This window comes from Athalia rosae, chromosome 2 (assembly GCF_917208135.1).
Source record: "Athalia rosae chromosome 2, iyAthRosa1.1, whole genome shotgun sequence".
In the NCBI taxonomy this organism is placed as follows: Eukaryota; Metazoa; Arthropoda; class Insecta; order Hymenoptera; family Athaliidae; genus Athalia; species Athalia rosae.
The window spans coordinates 30,532,189-30,552,046 of NC_064027.1; the positions used below are offsets into that span (position 1 = coordinate 30,532,189).

General features: G+C 38.9%; 4 protein-coding genes across 6 annotated transcripts; 2 read left to right on the forward strand and 2 right to left on the reverse strand.

Moving 5' to 3' along the window:
- Window positions 1-227: 227 nt before the first annotated feature.
- On the reverse strand, window positions 228-1,812 carry LOC105688503 (acyl-protein thioesterase 2). The gene is made up of 6 exons (XM_012404879.3): window positions 1,626-1,812; window positions 1,147-1,244; window positions 1,013-1,060; window positions 692-938; window positions 447-611; window positions 228-320 (listed from the first exon to the last, which is right to left on the reverse strand). Exons 1-6 carry the CDS (start codon window positions 1,671-1,673, stop codon window positions 273-275), a joined length of 654 nt encoding a protein of 217 aa, XP_012260302.2. The 5' UTR covers window positions 1,674-1,812; the 3' UTR covers window positions 228-272.
- Window positions 1,813-13,332: 11,520 nt separating this feature from the next.
- Window positions 13,333-15,102, forward strand: LOC105688517 (2-(3-amino-3-carboxypropyl)histidine synthase subunit 1). Its single transcript, XM_012404903.3, has 4 exons — window positions 13,333-13,835; window positions 13,897-14,204; window positions 14,260-14,643; window positions 14,717-15,102. Exons 1-4 carry the CDS (start codon window positions 13,523-13,525, stop codon window positions 14,945-14,947), a joined length of 1,236 nt encoding a protein of 411 aa, XP_012260326.2. The 5' UTR covers window positions 13,333-13,522; the 3' UTR covers window positions 14,948-15,102.
- A 140-nt stretch (window positions 15,103-15,242) lies between these two features.
- On the forward strand, window positions 15,243-17,788 carry LOC105688518 (protein dimmed-like). Of its 3 annotated transcripts, none has more exons than XM_012404905.3 (3): window positions 15,243-15,957; window positions 16,280-16,525; window positions 16,601-17,788. In XM_012404905.3, the coding sequence occupies exons 2-3, from the start codon at window positions 16,298-16,300 to the stop codon at window positions 16,907-16,909; spliced, it is 537 nt and encodes a 178-aa protein (XP_012260328.1). In that variant the 5' UTR covers window positions 15,243-15,957; window positions 16,280-16,297; the 3' UTR covers window positions 16,910-17,788. The 3 variants fall into 3 exon arrangements, with proteins under 3 accessions (XP_012260328.1, XP_048506809.1, XP_048506810.1); XM_048650852.1 differs by having other exon boundaries at window positions 16,284-16,525; XM_048650853.1 differs by having other exon boundaries at window positions 15,243-15,939.
- LOC105688516 (DNA polymerase delta subunit 2) lies at window positions 17,271-19,810 on the reverse strand. Its single transcript, XM_012404902.3, has 6 exons — window positions 19,408-19,810; window positions 19,010-19,311; window positions 18,712-18,922; window positions 18,411-18,645; window positions 18,045-18,337; window positions 17,271-17,954 (listed from the first exon to the last, which is right to left on the reverse strand). Exons 1-6 carry the CDS (start codon window positions 19,628-19,630, stop codon window positions 17,836-17,838), a joined length of 1,383 nt encoding a protein of 460 aa, XP_012260325.2. The 5' UTR covers window positions 19,631-19,810; the 3' UTR covers window positions 17,271-17,835.
- Window positions 19,811-19,858: the final 48 nt, after the last annotated feature.

Here is a 19,858-nt window from a genome sequence, read left to right on the forward strand (position 1 = left end):
TATTGGAGAATTTTAAACAACCACTTGTACATACTACAGGTGACGATTATCATAATTTCGGCTAACCTTCATTTTCTCTTCTAGTTAAGTAATGTCTAAAAGTAACGTAGCATTGGAATTGAGTTTATTATTCATAATCATTACCCTCGTAATTATTATTATTATTATTATTATTGGTATTTTTATTATCATTATTATCATTGTTGTTTTTGTTGTTGTTTCTTTTGTTATTTTTATTATTTATTTAACATTCGTACAATTAGTTTCATTCATTATGGCTTCAGAACTTTTTCTACAAACGCTTTCATGTCACGCATCTCCTGGAAAATGGAATTTCAAAAAAACAGATCAGAATAACGCATTTCGGTGCATGGCAACTACAGATACCACTGATGGTAGATATTTATTGATTGTTTATTTGAAATAAAAAAAAATTAATAATTCACCTCGTCGCAAGATGTGTGCATCACTCCTCCATATGTCTTAAACTCCGTATTTGTCATAAACTGCTTCAGTAGAGAAGCTGTCATCTGTCCCCATTTGTAAGGAACTAGTGGATCGCAATCGCCGTGACACTGTAGCAACGGGACATTTTTGTTGCCTACTGCATCCTGGATGTAAAAATCAACCATAACTTGAGCATTGACGTGAAAAGTTGCAGAAAGAGAGTTATTTCTTGTTTGCTACTCACTGCGGGGAACCTCTGATGCAGAGGCAACCAAGCAGACAAAGCTATAACGCCAGCTAATGGCTCAGGAAATGTAAGAGCACTGTATATTGCTAAGGCTCCACCTTGACTAAAGCCTCCAATAACAATTCTCTTGGTTGGAATACCGGCAGCAACTTCTTGTGCAATTAAAGAATGCACAACTTCAGTTGCTCGACAAATACCCTCTTCGTCTTCGGGGCCTGATGGGTCCAGAGATCTCAGATCAAACCTGATGTTGAATGAATCGTACAAATACTTTTTCACTCATCCGTTGATCTATCGATAATGACAGCACATACTTACCAGGAAGGCATTCGAAAGCCACCATTAAGTGTCACTGGCATAGTTGGTCTGAATGTAAAATAAGAAGGGACTAGTAGCGACACATGAGATTTAGAAAAAATTAAATACTTGTGAATATTATATAGTCTATTTACGCAGTTGGACAGATGACTTTTACGTGAGGAGCTCTCACAGCTCCCATAGAGCTAGCCCATCCGTGTCCCGTATCTCCTAGTCCATGGAAGAATATGAGCTGCAAAATGAAGAAATATTTAGAGATCCACGATCGAGAATTTACCTATCAGCTAAACGAGAAATTGATCGTGTCTTGGATCATCTGCTCCATCATGGAGAACGCATGTCATGCTTATTAGTTTATAGCAAATCTGAAGTCTTCTTTCAATCTCTGTACTCGCCTGGCTCGATCAGTGATTGTAGAGGTTAGGTGAAGCAATTTAGTGTTTGAATAGTTAATTTAATGAATGCTAGATTCGAGCTAGCGTAATCAAAGAAACGACATTCTTACTAGCGTTTCAATGAATCTGAGGTTTCGTAATGTTTAAATTGGATAGTATAAAGCTGATAACCTGCAAAATTAACAACGGTTACGTGAAAATGAATTCTTGTCCCTTACCGTTGCCGTGTGTCTTGCTGTTGCAGCAATTACGACCGGTGTAGACATCTTTCGCTTTTTTTTTTCACGCACTGTGTAAAAATTAGTTAAATTTATATCACAGATATCTGTTTGGATACCACTCAAAAATCCAATTATAATTTGATAGATTTTAATCAGATGAAGTGCGGCGCAGTTTGCACAAATAGTCGCAACGGTACGCTGGAATCGGAACTCGATATATTCGACAAGTCGAGACTACGGAGCCGCGCGAATCCTATGAAATCAGGAAAATCCTGACGCGGACTACGTGCGTATGTACGTTTCATAAATGACACTTTACGTCAGTCTTCGTCGAGATATAAATGGATAATCTTACGGTTTTTGGATTTCATTTCTTCTACATTGCAATATCGTAAAACAACAACGTAAACGTGAATTCAATTGCCAAACGCAAAGTCAAATACATTTTTTCCCCGATCGGATCAATATGTTGAATTTCTGTAATGAATGAAGAACGGTGATATTTAATAACGAGAATAACGAACCTTGTGAATTTCCCATCGATGACATGCATGTATTAATCGTCAACAATTTAATTATAAAATGAAAAGTCAGCGAAATAATGAATTAGGATAGTTGCAGCTTGCGGTCGGAAGTTATGAAAAAGGCCTCACAACAATACTAATTGGCGATGATATAAAACAGGCGAATGAATATAAAATCCCGTGAAACATAGCCGTTTAATCGTTTAATACTGCACGTGTGCTGATTAATTAACATGCGTACAAACCAGATCTCTATAAATATGTACCCGTCGTCGCACTGTATTAGTTATGAGTATACGTCACCGACCACTATACGTCACGAATCTTCCTATAATTTGAATTTTATTTATCCGAAAAAAGTAAAGCAAAACAGACGCCAACCTGTAGTCTCATTATACACGCTACAATACTATTTGGGAAGAGCGCCGCAACGATGAATGAAAATACCGCAACGTAGTGATGGGGAACGCCGAGAGTAAATTATTTCCCACCTTTTAACATCAGGTGTAATAAATATACCGACTTATACTATATCCACTGTGAAGGCAAGGCCGGTTCTGGCTCTACGTCACGAAATCCCGACGCCGTGCTAGTGTGGCATACATAAGTAGGTGATTTAAAAATAGAAACATTCGCTCACAATCTTTCCAGTCTCTTCTAAAAATAGCACAATTAAAATGTATCAGTTACTACGCTTCTCACTATGAGGTAGATAACAAGTTGTCGAGCTCCCCGCAAAAAATAAATATGAATGAACCAACGAACGAACGAATGAATGAATGGCTCGTGCTGCCAGTTATTAACTTGATTTTATTGTTCAAGTAATTGTGGAAAACCGCGCGTTTCGTTTTTCGCGTATCAACTATCAGATTATTCAGATGTAACGAACTGATAACAATACCAATGCGGTATAATCGCGTTTATATTATGCACATCAGATGTCCTTATATGTATATCGTACATTACGTATATCATATTGTACGACATATTAACGCATCGTTTATTTACATTACTTGGTGGCTTAATTGTTGTTCAACTTCGAAATCGGATGCAAGATGTAAATGAACAAAATATGAAAAAACTAAATAATAATCAGAAACGTTGGAGAGACCAGACATTGATTACAGTTGAAAATAATAAACATATAATGACGACGATCGGAACAATTTACGTATGTCCTATTATTTTGCGGTCTATATTGGACGCACGTCTTTCAAAACGAATTTAAGAAGTGCGGAGTGCATTCAACCTTTTCCTGACCGCATCAAAATATTCCGGGAATCGCCCTGGAACTCGTAATTCGCGGGTTTGCAACGATTCAGGTATAGATCATAGATTTGAGAAAAATGTTGAACCGAGAAGATAGTATTCATAAATAGTATGAGCATATTGGTATAAGCTGTTACAAACTCGTCACATCTCACGCTCTGTGATAACAATTTATCCGATTCTTTATTTTTCTCTCCCACTTGGTTATTAAATATCCAACGACGATCTGCGTCAAAGACTCGCAATTAGTCAGTAGAACACGATGAATAAGAACTGTTGGTCATCTGTGGAGGAAAGTCTTGAGCTAGATTGGAGTTTACCAGTTGAATTGCGACACTTTTCAACGACATAGATCCATCCTGGATATGATAATGGATCCAAAGTATATTCGGATTTTCCATAATCCTCGTACGTATTCACACCTAGACGGATGAAAAATGCGGTGAAAAGTTTGAAAAACGGAGAAATGCAAGCGATAACGAAGGGGTGTTACGTACCTGCGTAATATTTGTTTTATGAAAATGGGTCCCCGCGAAGGGATAATTTTTGTAATTCCTTTTTTGTTGCAGATCGAGATCACATTATAGTTTCTTAAAATAGAATCTTCATGCGTCTGTGTCTTTATCCAGGTAATTCCACTGCCCACTGGAGATTACATGAAAGGTATTTTCAGGTACGGAATAGCAGGGAATGGCTCCTCGATGACGAAGAAACCTCTTTACTTGACGTCACAAGAATCGGCATCTGCAGCATTAACGTCGTCGATTTCTTCTTTATTTTAAATCCGATAGTTTTCCTCCTTCCTCTCCTTTTTTTTTTCAAATCTCGTACAACGATAACGTTATACCACGGTGTACGAGTATAAACCTACACACCGTGCACGACGTAACTGAACAAGTGATATTAGATAATTACAGAATAAATAATTACAGATTAGCTACACGATCTATGCAGCCGATCGGTCGTTGCACGTATGTCCGGTTTTTATTCACATTCCGCGAGATCGCGTATCATATCTATGAAATCTATTTATAATCCAATAATCGTTCGCTAACAACCGATTACACGCGTTGTTCAATAGGGAAATTGAATAATAATGATAAGAATAATCACTCACACCCATACCTAACTGTACAACGATTAAGTATACACCTATCTTGTTTTGTTTACAAATAAGAAAATTGCTAATGAGTGTGAGTAAAGTTTATCTTTACACACCGGTTGATCTAAGTACCTACGGAACAACAAACGGAGGATTCGAAAAATAGAAAAAAAAGACAACTCGTATCAGGTTTATATGTTCGGTATACTAAACAGCAGCTGCGATATAATTTACGTGTGAAATCTATAAATAAAATTAATGTATACTGATTTATTATGCAAATTATCCAGTAGATGATGCCCATATAATGTACAATAATACCCAATCGGCCGATGCGTCCACTCAAATAATTTATTCAACGCGCGTAACGTAATAAATTTACAGATGCTATAAAAATCTGGGAGTACGAAAGAGACAGAATCCCCATGACGTATGATGTTGTAAGACAGGTGCTGGTACGAATTTGATAAGATTCAATCCATTTGCACAAAAATTTTGATGAGGGAAATTTGTTCCTTCCAGTCAATAACTAGAGCATGCGGAAGGCTACTTTTTGCTGAAATAATTTCGAAATTTAAAGACTAGAGAATAAAAAAAATTGATTGAATGAAAAAATTGAACGAACACACGCGACATTTTGGATGGTTTCTATTAGCATATGAATAAGTCGAACGGTAATATAGAACTTTTTATAACTTCAAATTTTTTATGACCATTTAACGGCATTTTCAGTTTTTCCAGGTTTGCGGCCAGCACGATCCGAACTTTTTCCCAAGAAAACCAGAATCTTGGCGGCTGTATTGTCATGACTCATTTTTAGTTAGTTTGCTATTGTTGTTTCACTTCCGTTTTCGATCGGATGAGGATATAATTGGGGATTTTTCTCAGATTTTAACCACAATCTATTTTTCCTCTTGATCTTATCACATTCATTTCCGTGATTTATCCGTGAAATTTAAAGGATGAATGAGGTAAAACAGAGAAAGAGAGGAAGAGATTGAGGAAATTGCTCCAGCTGGCTTCAAACGACGGAAACCACATAATGTGCCAGGGCACGCTTTTGCGTTTGTGTCGGGATACGAAACGATAATTAGTCGCTGCCATTGTTGACACACGATTTTTTTTCGCGGTCCCCAAGTTATGACGTCGATAAATTTATCGGTTCACGGTGAATTTTTCGACCGCAACGGGTGCGTTCGCAACGAACGAGCCAATGATCCCGAATTTCATACCTTTTCCACGTGCTTGCCTCTCGTACGGGTGGCGCACATGAGATTACAGAAATGCTTCGATCGAAATTCGGAATCTACGAGAAATAAATCGCGACGTGGATCTCGAAGTTGGCGGTTTGGAACACCTCTTCAAATGAGAGGTTGATGTTGAACGGAAAAAAAAAAAAAAACTTTTGCCCGACAACTTTTCTAATCAACCTAGCCATCCTTTAAAAAATTACGACATCCTGTACCCATATGTGTTACATGGTTCTGATTGAAAAAAAATAATAACGACTACGGATTTAACCGCGAAACCGACATCAGATTGTTCGAATAATTATTATAATAATAATAATCGTTCGATGATTCATCTATTGAGTTTCCGAACTCAAATCGTTTTTTACCTCAAATCGTTTTTAATCGTTTTCGAAATGTTATTTCTGGAAGAAATTCGAAATTGAATGTTCACCAGATCACAAACAACTCTTCATCGTTGACGTACGTGAACATCGTTGCAGTTTAACCGCATATCCGATGCATTAGAACGTCGTCAATTCTTGATAATTATGTTATTTAATCGACCACGAAATGACGTCCAGCAGCGGGCTATGCAACGAAATTTTTTTATAATCCTGTTCTAAAAAGTTGATGACAACTCAGAATACGATATGAAACAGGACGAGACTTATAAAATTGATCGAGTTATCGACAATTTATCGATCCAAAAAGTGAAAAATCAAGGATACCTCGATGGGAAAAATTCGTAGCTCAATTTGGCCAACGGATTCGTGTTCCTGGGGTCATTTTACGTTAGAAAAGTGTCCTGCGATCGATTTAAAAAATACTTCAGTTTTGGCCCAAAAATCGAAAAAATCCAAAGGGGTACCCCTTGGAATTTTGTCGATTTTGGACCAAAAAAAAATATTCTATTTTATATGCTATCCTGATGTATTTTCGCACCAGGAACCCGAATCTGAAAGCCAAAATAACCCATCTATGAAATTGATCGAGTTATCGCCAATTTTTCACTTTTTGGAGCAGAAAAATGGAGATATCTCGATGGGAAAAGTTCGTAGCTCAATTTGGCCAACGGATTCGTGTTTCTGAGGTCAAAATACGTAAGAAAAGTGTCCTACGATCGATTTTAAAAATACTTAATTTTTTACCCAAAAATCAAAAAAATCCAAAGGGGTACCCCTTGGATTTTTTCCGATTTTAGGGTCGAAAATCAACATTTTTTGAAAAATTGTTTCATATGGTATTTTCATGTATTTTGAGCCCAGGAATCCGAATATGGAAGCCGAATTGGTCTATCTATAAAATTGATCGAGTTATCGCCAATTATTCGATCTTTGGGATTAGGTAATTATAGGTAATTTTATCGAAAAATGATGATACTACGCATCTTTGATAATCATTGCAGGACGGATGAACCCTAATTCGCATCTTATGCAGGATAAGGTATTTCCTGTTTCGTATATTGAAAACTATGCAGCGCTTTAAAATTCTTTTCAGCCGAATAGTCATCGACGAGGAATGGAATTCGCAAAGTTTTGTTAATTTTCTTTTCAGACATCTTCGCGTCTCGGCGCTCGCAGAATCTCGGGTGCTGCACCGCAGGTACGATGAACCCTTCGCGTCATATGTATAGCGTCATGATAAATTTAATGACGAACCATCGTATGAACAAGAGACAGAAAAAAACCTATACACACCCTACAACAAAGGGGTGAACTTAAATGTATGAGTTTTTTTTTCCTTTTTTTAAAAAAAAAAAAAAAAAACCCACGCGTGCAGGGCGAAATTTGCGTTAGAATTATTGAATTTAAATGAATGAATGATAAACTTATTTAGCAACGTTTCTGCTAACCGCATGTTCCTCGATCCATTAACGTACACCAAATGACCAAATGACCGTCGAAATGTGCGTAAGACCGAGTAATTTTGTGTAAGTTACGATAAGCGCGCGCGTGTGGCAAAGATACTTTGCAGGACGAGTGACGCGTGTGCTCCTATCATATGATTGGTTTATTAGGAAATTCACGTCTGAATTTGGTTAAAAACACAAATGAAAGAAGTGGGGTGCATTTCAAATCCGTTTGGCAAATTGTCTTATAAAATAACAATGAGGTCCTTAAACGGATAACAGTAACTCAGCGGACACGCCGAAGTCAATTCGATCAGAGTTCGGAGAGCGATTTATAGGAACGATATTTCACGTGCCTGTTATACAAGGTCCAATCAAATAGAAATCCGATACCGGTGGATAAATAGAAAAATTCAAATATCGCCGATTGTTTGCATCAATTTTCGAATCGTCGATCATAAAAATCTGAAATCATGAACGGACTAACGGTATCTTACATCATCGCAACAACCCTCGTCGCCTCGACTTGGTTGGTCGATAGCCTCCCCTTCAACAACGCATCCAAGGACGAGGCTCTCGCCGATGACTTATTGCAATGTAATTGCGACTGCAATAACAGAATCGAGAATGGTGTCGAGAACACAAGGGAGACGAAAGTGATCCTGCCGATAACGGAGCAACACCCATTCGATCACGGTGTGTCCTGGCGAGCGTGTAACCCCGTGAAGAATATTACCCTGGGGGAAGTAATATCTTGCAAAGGATTGGAAACGAAGATGGTGATCGCGTTTAACGAAGAAGGGAACGGACTCGTCCTCAGCTGGGCGCCGCAGTACTAATTTACCTGCTATCGACCTTCGCCACGATTTCTCCGATTGTTCACAGTTATTTATTTATTTATACATTTATAATTTATTCGCAACGAAAATATTTTCGTTTTTTATACTATATAATCTGATCGTATACGCTGCACGTTATACACAAAGTACAAACTAGAAATAAAAAAAAAAAAATATTGATCAATCGTCGAGTGTTATTTACCTATTAATTATCGCATTCCACGTGCGGTATGCAGTTTGTTCAATTTCGCGGGCATCCATTACTATTACCATTACACTAGACATGCAATAACCGCGATATGTGACAACGAGGAGAAACCGGGCCAACAAACCTCATGGTTTATACAGCGTCATCGAATGTGATATCTGGATACACACACTCGTTACGAATGAAAACATAGTGACGTAGACGTGACGAAGTGATCCAGGATAATATATAATGACGTCTTCAGCACGCGCTTGGCACACGCTCTACACGGCAGGTGGAGGGGGTCGTACACCGCGTGCGGATTATGTCCGGATAAATTTGACGGACTACGAGTGCAGGAATCAATGTTTATTCGCGAATATCGCACCTGCGCCGCATGAAAATCTAACGTTGACAGTTCGGTAATTATCGTCACGCTCGAATTATGCCGCATTTTGTTTACTTCGGAATTTTTAATAAATGTGCAACACGGATCTGAGCGTATACCGCAATATCGAGATCCGATTCGCGTGACTCGTACACCGTAGTAATTCAATTAAGAACCGCGAAGACGCGAATAGTCGCGGATTTCCTTCCTGTCGTCAGCTCGGGAAGTGCTCGTTATCACCCATTTGCGTATGCAAAAGTTACGCGCGTCTGGTGTCCGTCCAAGACGTTTCCATGATTATATCGCTCCGGGTCATGTCCGAAATAGCGGACCCGTTGCCACGGGTCGGACGATACCTGGCGATCGGAACGGAGTGCGTCGAGACTCGAGTCAAAGTCCTGAAATTTGAGTTGAATGAGATGGACGAGTCGAATCGGAAGTGATTATAATCGAGTGACGTCGAGAGCTATAAGGATAACAATGTAAATAATATTGCATTGCGGCACCGATTTTTCTACAAAACCCTCGTATACTTATAAACTGTATGAGGAAATGGGTCGAAAAATTTATATTGACGTAATATAAATTTACAAATAATACTATCGTGACGTCTTAAAGCGGCGAAGGCGTTATTCCATCTCCAGGACATCGAGTACCACGGTGTGACTCGACGACGGTGGTGAACGCGGAGTAAACTCGTCTTGGGCCCGCTGCACGCGCGTGGCACACGCCCGTCCGTATCGCTGGAGGGGATATCACTATCCTCCCACGGATTGAAAAGGATAAAACCCAACCTGCGGAAGCTTTAGAATCACAGTAAATCGTAAGAAGCTAACTGACCAGCAGCTACAGATACAAATTCACAAAAGTATACACGCTACTTTCACATAAGTATACGTCAGAAAGTGAAAAGCTCACAAAAGGATCGGTTTCGTGCGGCTCGAACGCAAGGATTACGACCACTCGAACCAGCGACGATAACGAGAGAAAGAACGCGTTTTATTTCTCTCCTCGAAGAAATTGTTCTAACCGGAATAGATTTGGAAAAATATGGGAGGATTGAGCGGCTGCGTGAACGGATCGATAATACATACCGCTCTGATCATCGCTCTGATCGTCAACGCCGAATGTAGATCTCTGCCATCGATCGACAAGGATCGTCGAATCGAAGGACATCGAGCCCAGATTAGGGCGGACCTTCGGGTCGAAGACTCCGGCGTATCTGCGGAGACTCCTCTCTCCTCAGGAGATGACAATTCCATGTTGCTCATCGAAAGATTGCGACGTGAGATCGGTACGAGTGCTCCATTAGGAACATATTTATCATCGGAGGCTGCTAGCTCGGAAGATCAACGGGATCTCGATAGATCAACGGCCAACGGTGAGCTCTGCTCACTCGTAGGAATGAAAGCTGGTGTAGAAATACCCTGCAACAAACAATTATCGGTCAAATGGTCACCCGCGGAGCGCAACAATGTGGCTAATATAACGATTTACGGTACGGTTAACAAAATTAAGAGAATCACCAGCATCGCTGCATAGGTATACAAACTGCAATTAATCAATCGAATCAAAAGCGCCGTTGATAACTATTACACATTTAAACTATTTTAATTTATTCATTGACATAACGCTAGTAATAATTAGTAACTAATAATTAATAGGTTCGAAGATACGGACTGTGCATACTACACGGCCTGTAAATTAGACCTGCAAAAAACTGCCTGTGAACTGAAATACGTCTTATTATGCTAATTGTTGTTCGTTCAATTTAATTTAATTCACTCATTTATTATTTATTGCCGAAATTTTCGTTATTTATTTATTTATATTTATTTATATTTGTATATTTCTTTTGAGAAGCGTATGAATGCGCAATTATTTTATATATCACTTAGAAAGCTCGCAGACATATAAACATGCCCGCACAATGAAATGTACATAGTACAGCAAATGTGAAAATAGGCACGCAAGAATAGAAAAAACGGAAAATATTGACGAATCAGATATTATAGACGAATCTGTGATTATTCTACTGGTACCAAAATCGTTACCAGCTCAGTATTATATTAATTAAATTTTCCATATATACTAATGTTTTATTTATATAAGTGGAACAAACAAAAAAAAAACAGAAAAACGATGGATGCTCAATGTAATTGATCTCGTATGATAAGCTATAGTGCCCTTATATTGTATATAGTTTTTAAATCGCTGCTTTTTTTATCTTTATATCATTCGTTCGAGTCATTAATCCAGTTGTCGAGAACACTCTTGGCTTTTTATACCTTGTTTTATAGTAAAAACATAATGTAATAAATGAAAAGTACAAAAGAAAAAAGAAACATTGAAAAATATAATACCGTAAATAATAATGTGTTATGATTATAGCAATACGAAAAATCATGAACAGAATTTTCCGAATATATCTATTAATTTCACTCGAAGTGAAAGACTTTCAAAATTTACCCCATTCGCCCCCCTTTCCTCCCTCGCGCCCCTAAATTTGCGGTAAAATATTTATCAGGTTCAGACCCGCGGGTTAGTAAGCCTTCAAACTATGCCAAATTTTAACTGCGGGATAATTATACGGTATATAAATTAATTTCAGTCCCGAGAAATTCGACATCGTGGCAATTTTAGGACGGGAAAAACGGTGATCTCATTTGGAGGGTTATCGTTTTTTTTTCCCTTTCAGGTGCGAAACGTTAAAAATGAAGAGTTTGGGGGTCTTCGCGACGCGTTACTACCTACCCGCAGAAAGCGTTTCAACCAAATTCAAAATGGTGAAAGTCCAACTATGTACCCGAAATGACGAGTTTCCGCGGAACGGCGATGCAGAGGTTGCCTCTGCAAGTTGATTATCACCACTGCAACACACAATGAACTACATAGGTACACCTATAGGTACACGATGTATACACACAACATTCTCAATTAGAGGCTGTGAATCACCTGCGAATGCATTCCTTACTTTTATTTCGCAGCCATACGATGAAAATATACTTATGTATGTATACCTTGCTGCAGCGAGACCTTCCGCGCGGGGATCACCGTGAAATTCCACAGAAAAGGTGAATCGCGATCTTCTCTATTTGAGCCCTCATATGTATATCACAGTTGATCTGCATTATGGAAGTTCAATGAAAAGTTTGCGACATTCGTATGATTGTTATTTTCACACTCGTACCGCGTAGAGATCTCGTATAGAATCGCCGCAGTCGAGCGGAGATTTCAACGCCCGTAGAGGTAGTCGAGCCCTGTGACGTCAGAGGCGGGGGTATTTCCCTCGCAGCTTATAAAATCTTGAATATCACGTCGCGAACCTACGGTATTGAAGAATATATCATTTTTATAGGAATAATGAAAAATTTCCAAAGTTTTGGAACCCTTAAAATTTCACCACGTGTAGAATACTTCGCAACGTAGTCTCGATTGTTGGACGCTCGATATTTGCATCCATCAAATTTGTATTCGTAGAAAACTTTGAACGTACTTACGTATTATTCCTGAAAATTTGAGGCATGTCCCAATTATGAGTCGAGAGAATACATATAATGAATTGAAATAAAATGCATTATATTGAAGCAATATATTTCAATATATGCGGGACTTCGATGCAATAGGATGCGGCAATGATAGTAACCACAAACATAATTTCTTTCGCGCTCACAATCAGTGGAAGTATACCTACATCTGGTGAGTTTGTCGAAATAAATATAATAGGCTATAGGCTTAACTTGTATGGCACTAATGAGACTCGATGTTACAAATTTTTACAAGTATTGTGCAACAAATGATGCAGTCCTAAAGGGGAATACGTCAGTCTGTAGACCGGTCCATTTATTTCCATGATTCAACGTTGAATATATCTATGATTCAACTATAACAATATAAGAACGAGCCGAAATTCTTGAGCCCTAATTTGCATGTGGATTTTTTTCATTTATAACTGAAATATACGAACCCGGAAACCCCAAAGAACTTCTGGGAATATCCTAAGAGGAAAATGACTCCCGGAATGACGGTGAACTCGTCGTTTTGATATTTAAAAAGTATCGAATTTTCATCACTGGATCTAGTCATCTAGTATCCGTTAATTGAAGATGTCTCATAGTCGGTCGGTAAGATGGACATAAAATTGTACTACAATTCCCGTTGGTTTGTTTTTTATAGCTTATCATCCAACGAATTCAGTTAGCATCCCAATCGGCAGCTACCCAAGAATATTGCAGATTCTAGCTACCGACTGAACATTGTAAAGGTACCTCTCACTCTGGTCGATAACATAAGTATACGGCCTAAAGATTTCAATTTCCGTCACATCGATGGACGCTCGTGTTGAAAATCACACACAATCAAAATAACCTTAAAGTGAGTTTTGCGGACGTGCAGCTGATCAACGATGTAATGACTGATAAAGATAAAATTAGCCAAAGGATATAAAAAAATTATAGACAAATAAACGCAAATTCTGTTGCCAATCATAAAAAAATAGACTATAATGAGTGAGTCGAGCGAATTAGTTGTTGTGGTTAAAGCAAAGCCAGTGAGAAAAGTTTTCAAAGCACCTGTCAGGATAAACAAAATTCCTCAAGAGCAGCTAAATGACCCTTTACTCAACGCAGCAATTGCAGCTCTCCCGACAAACTATAACTTTGAAATTCACAAGACAATATGGAGGATAAAAGAGCTCAAGTCAAAGCGAGTCGCTCTTCAGATGCCTGAAGGGCTTTTGCTGTTTGCTACTACAATATGTGACATAATAGAGGAATTCACAGATGCAGAGACAGTCATAATGGGGGATGTAACTTATGGTACATAATCATTCTAGCTCAATCTCATGTTGGTGAGATTTCATAGCAATTCGTTCTCTAGGTGCCTGTTGCATCGACGACTACACTGCCAAAGCTCTAAACGTCGATTTGCTGCTACATTATGGTCACTCCTGTTTAATTCCGGTAGACCAAACAACTGGAATAAAAGTACTCTACATATTTGTCGACATAAAGATCGATGCGATGCACTGTATAGAATCTCTACAACAAAATCTACCGGTCATCACAAAGATAGCATTAGTCAGCACGATCCAGTTTGCCTCTACGCTACAAGCAGTTGCCGTTGAGATGAGAAAAGCTGGATACGACGTCACTGTTCCACAAAGTAGACCTCTGAGTCCAGGGGAGGTGAGAATCTGCTCAAATACATTCTGGGATAAATAAAAATTCAAACATTATTCAGGTATTGGGATGCACCGCGCCGCAAATACGATGCGCAGATGCAGTGGTCTATCTCGGAGATGGCCGATTTCACCTAGAGGCAGCAATGATTGCAAATCCTAAGTTAAGAGCATATCGCTACGACCCTTATGAAAAAAAATTAACCGAGGAATTCTACGATCATGAGACAATGCTGAAAACGAGACAAAAGGCAATAGACACAACTAAGAGCGCAGACAAGTATGGATTGATCTTGGGAACTCTAGGGCGGCAAGGAAACCCGACCGTTTTCAGGACTATTGAGAACAGATTAAGGACCCTGAATAAACAAGCTGTGACCATTTTGCTCTCTGAAATATTTCCTGATAAACTGAAACTGTTTGAAGACGTAGACGCTTTTGTGCAGGTGCGTTATTCACATAGTTCGTACGCGCGTGTTATTCGTTTTCATTTTTACATCATCTACGTTCGAATCTCAGGTGGCATGTCCAAGGCTCAGCATAGATTGGGGTACCGCATTTGAGAAGCCATTATTGACGCCTTTCGAGGGGGCTGTGGCTTTAAAGCTCGCCGAATTCGACGCGGAGAAACCGTATCCAATGGATTTCTACGCTTCCGCAAGTTTGGGTCCTTGGACTCCGAACCACAAGCCAGCAGAACTGGAAAAACAAAGCGATGCATGTTGCGGTAAATGTAAAGATGTCAAATAGCAAACAATTCAAGGTATCTTATTTTCATACGACTGCGCTATCATCGAGGCTTTACTCAATATTTGAGTATTACTGAGGGCAAAGATAATTTATATATTCTAGAATACTGTGATGATTTAAATGGTGAAAATAAACAAGGAAGCTGTGGAAAAGAATATCCGTTAATGCCATTCCGTTTTTCGATTAATTTATTATTAAATAAGTTTTGTTATGGGCGCTATAGGAAAGGTACGTCAACTCCATACGGGAGCTTGCGCGGCCAAAAAATGCGCGCGCCACTACAATCGCCACATGAGGTAGGGTGCTGGTAACGGGTAACGGTGTTATCGCAATAATGGATAGATGAAGGAGCCGCGTGGGCGAATGACGTCATTCGCCCACCTGTAGCCACCTAAACGTTTTACGAACCACCCTTATATTTCGCTACACATAGGGTGCTCGAAAAATAGAGAACATGCGGAAAGTATGATCTATTTCAAATGTTCCCACTTCTGGGTAAAAGTATTGACCATAAAACGGCGGATAACAAATAAAGCAAGTACAATCCGATTACGAATAATAATTACAGTAAAAAACTAGCCTACGCAGGTAATGGAAAATTATACTTACATATATATCCCTATTTGTATCCAGCGAAGATAATAGAATAATCTATTTCTCGGATTTAAAGTTGGAATTTCACCGATTTTTGGAAGCGGGAATTTTCTTTTCAACTCCGTGAATTGATGATTTTATTGTGATAGGTCGTCAAAATGATCCGCGTCATTATTTGGGAACGTTCTGAATCGTCTCGTTGAAACACCCCGTAGGTGCGGGCGTGATACTCCTTTTACATGTGTGCGTATAATCGCGGGGGTGAAAGACGGCGCCGGCCGCACCCCGACGTCGCGACATCAGTCGTCGCCTCGACGGGGCTCAACAAGTTTCCGGGTAGACTTTGCGATTCAAAAATCTACCAGTCTCACTGAAATTTTGACGCTGAAAAACAGGAGGTGTTACTTCTTTTTGACGTACGAATTTTGTCAGTTTCACATTCTTGCATCGCAATATAATTTCAATATTCATTGTGTCAGTGTTAATAACAATCGGTTCGGATTTTTTGTGATAGTTTATATCATTTGATGTGATAAAATTAAAAAATTTTGCAATCGCTGACGAATCAATTCTTCATTATTTGAATAATTCATCATCAATTGCGAGTTCTTTGTGCATTTCAATACAAAACTTCGATCTACCTGTGATCTAAACTCATAGTCTTGATACTCGGATCAAAATCATTTCCTATAGGATTTGTTATTACGATTTGAAATAAATTTTTCATTTGTTACAAAGATAGTGATTTAATCGAGAATGAAGTCAGGGGCTGGTAACGTGGACAGTCTGGAAGAAGAATGGGCATCCAGCTCTACTAAGGGAGGTAGAATTATAAGGAGGAGATCTAGGAGGACGGAGAGACTGAATTTTAAATCGTCTAGAGCTAATTCTCGAACGACTACACCTAGAGAAAGAACGTTGAGAAGATTGGAGAGCAATGAAAGAGAAAGAATGAGAATGCACAGCTTGAACGACGCGTTTCAGGTATTGTTGAATCGTAAAATACATTTTGGGCATGAAATAATGACGGATTAATACAACGGTAATGATAAATTTCAGTCCTTGAGGGAGGTAATTCCGCATGTAAGTAAAGAAAGACGTTTATCCAAGATTGAAACATTGACATTGGCAAAGAATTACATAGTAGCGCTGACAGATGTGATATGCGCGATGAGGAATGACGAACAATCTTCGGACCAGCAAATACCAGAGGATCCCAGCGAAACCGTATCAAATCGAACAGTTCACATAAATATAAACTCTCCAGGATCTTCGAGACCTTCGAGCCCCGAAGCACAGAGTTTTTACGAGAACAGCGGGCCTGATTTGTCATGGGAAAATAACTCGGACAAGTGTCACGTATTTTAAAAACTCAATGGGATTCGCTACACGTCGGTCTAACCGACGGTATTATTTCTGTTGGCATTATTTTATAGTTGTAGGATCGATCAAAACTAGTTGAAGCAACACTGATTAGATATCAATATCTTGCTCTTCTAGTCAGACAATGGAAAGTATTTCCAAGTACAGCTGTTAAGAGGCAATGAAAACGATAATCAGTGAGCAATTTTCACTAATCTTCCCAGTAGCCTACCAGTGATGATGTAGTGATCATATATTAAAACATGTGCCAAAAAAGTTTAAATGAAGATTGAAGAAACAGTATTGAGATCAATTACCGACAAAGAATATCTCCGGGTAATGAGATAAAATATTTTTAGAGGAATTATAAGATTTGGCAAAGAGAAAATATATTCAAATATTATTCGTCGGCTGATTTTAGCAAAAAGATGTTGCCAAAACGTAGACAAATTTTAGCTACTAAAATCTATTACATCTTCCTTAAATATGCTATAATATATCAATTCGAAAAAATTAGTATTACGATATTCAATATTGTATCTACATATACCTAAAGCATCGAGAAAAAAATATCCAAAATGGATGAATAAATATATCTTTAGAGAAATGGAAATTTCAGATATGTATATTTGATGAGACGATAATCATAGTGATTGAATTGTAATTCAGAGACTGTATTCTAAGTCATTGGCAAATGATATATGGTAAAAAATTGGAAAAATTGGAAACCTAACCTATCCAAGGGCTTGCAGAATCACGAAATTATTTTGCCAGACGTAAGAAACGTAGAAATATTTTTACAAATTATTATAACTTACATCGCATGCAGCTGAGACACGTCCAAGTTATTAAATATTAAATTTAATAACAGAGACAAAAAAAAAATGATAATTTAATAAACATATTCAGGAGATACCCATTCTCAACGAACATCAACTTGTGCCAAATGAAATTGGCTGTGTATCCAAAGTCTCAAGATCTACCAGCACTGCTGTCCCAGACTGTGAGAAGCGAGGTATGCAAATCAGTCTTGTCACCTCTCCATTTTCATCTAAGATTGAATCACAGAGAACAATCATTACGATTGGTACCGGGATAATCTCTTTCAAATTCTATTGACTTAATAGTATTTTCAAATCACCTTTCCACAGTTTCGTCTCGTACTTTTCCATATTGCCGGCAAAGTATATGTCGGGAAATTCTTCCATGATAAAAGGGTCTTTTTCATAATACGGATAAGATGGAAGGGTGTCTGGGGAAGTCGGGGTATAGTGTCTCCAAGATAAAGTCTTCTCAAGCCAAGCGAGTGGGGAAATTTCAGCCACACCGGACACTTTCATTATATCGTCAATTGGTTGACCACTCGAGCCAGCAACTATGCGGGAGCCAAGGCTACCGATCCAAGGGTTGGTAGCCCCTTGCAGGCTCTTGAATCTGGAAAAAATTAAGAAGGACAATAAAAACTGAAAAAAATCAATCACTTGGAGAAAGCAGGGAGATTAGTTACCTAGTAGACTCGGGGATCATGCAGGGATGCAGTGGCTGTTGTGGAATCATGTGACTCGTTGGATCGAACTCTCCAGGCATCAAAGTTACGCAGCAGCACTCGACGATTCGTTTCAAAAAAGTGTCAAATCTTTGCGCAGCCAATGCAGTTTCTCTGGCAGCTTCTTCATCCTCTGCTTTTTCGCTCAATAGGCTGTTGATGGTATAAATCTCTCCACTTCCTCTGATACTGTTACCTAGTGATCGAGATATTCAAATAGGTCAGAATTCTAGCTTAATAAATAAGCGTTGCAATAATTCACCTGCGATAATGACCCTAACAATTGAGGCTTCTTCCTTCTGGATAGCTGGATCTCCGATCATTCCATTTATCCATTCGGTCAGTAGGACCATTGACATGCTCTCAGCTTTGTTAGTCAGATCCAAACCAGATAGCAACAATATCTTTCCACTCGTTGCAGAGCTAGGCATCACGGTTCTGGGAATACAACCTGGAAAACACCAGTCTTCTACCTGGAAGGTCCGCGAAGAATGAGCAGGGTATTAAAATTGAAAAAATTAATAACCTGGATAGATCCAACGAAAAAAAAGTTATCTCACATCAAAGGTTCCATCATCTTGTAAAATTCCCAGTAAACCACAAACAATGCCTGTTACCATCTGTTCGATGTTAAGATGATTTCCAACCAGTTTAATTCTCAGCATTTCATCTTCAAGAAATAAAAGGTCCTCGTCCGAGCAGTAATTAATGTTTGGAGCTGGCGGCGCCAGTTGGTACTCCTCGCTAAATTCTCTCAGAATCGATGGCTTCAACCGCTGGTGCTTGTAAAGGGTGCCAATAACGACGGACCGTTCACCTTGAGTCCCGTCGAGGTCTGCGATCCTGCCCCCCTTCAAATCTCCTGGTAAAAAAATCGATCGATTTGGTCTAGCTACTTATTGATTTTTTCAACCAAAACGTTCTTTGATTTAAGTCAAAATAAGCATGCAAGACTAACCCCATTTTTCAGTCACTTTTTCCATCAGCACTTCAGTCAGAGCTTGTAATCTCGCGAAATAGATATGACAGAATTGTTTACTGAAATCTTTTTTTCCGTGTTTAAATCTCTGAGAAAGATCCTTGTATTCAACGATCGTCCTTTCGAAAACGACCGGCTTTTCGTCTCCTGGTTTGGATAACAAAGTCCCAGAATCAGTGGCGTCCGTTTTGTGCACCATCATGCCAACACGTTTTCTTTTCCACTATTGTTCAACGAGACTTTCACCCAATCAAAAATAAACCATGATCTCCAGGGTGATGAGAATTCAATTTTCTTACAAGATAAAAAAATTAGAAATATAACCATCCGATGTAACCATTGGGGTTTTGGCAGAACAGAATTTTTGGCGCCGAACGAGAGCGTACAAACGGCGCCTGACAACGCTCGATCTCACCGCGACTGGCGCTGC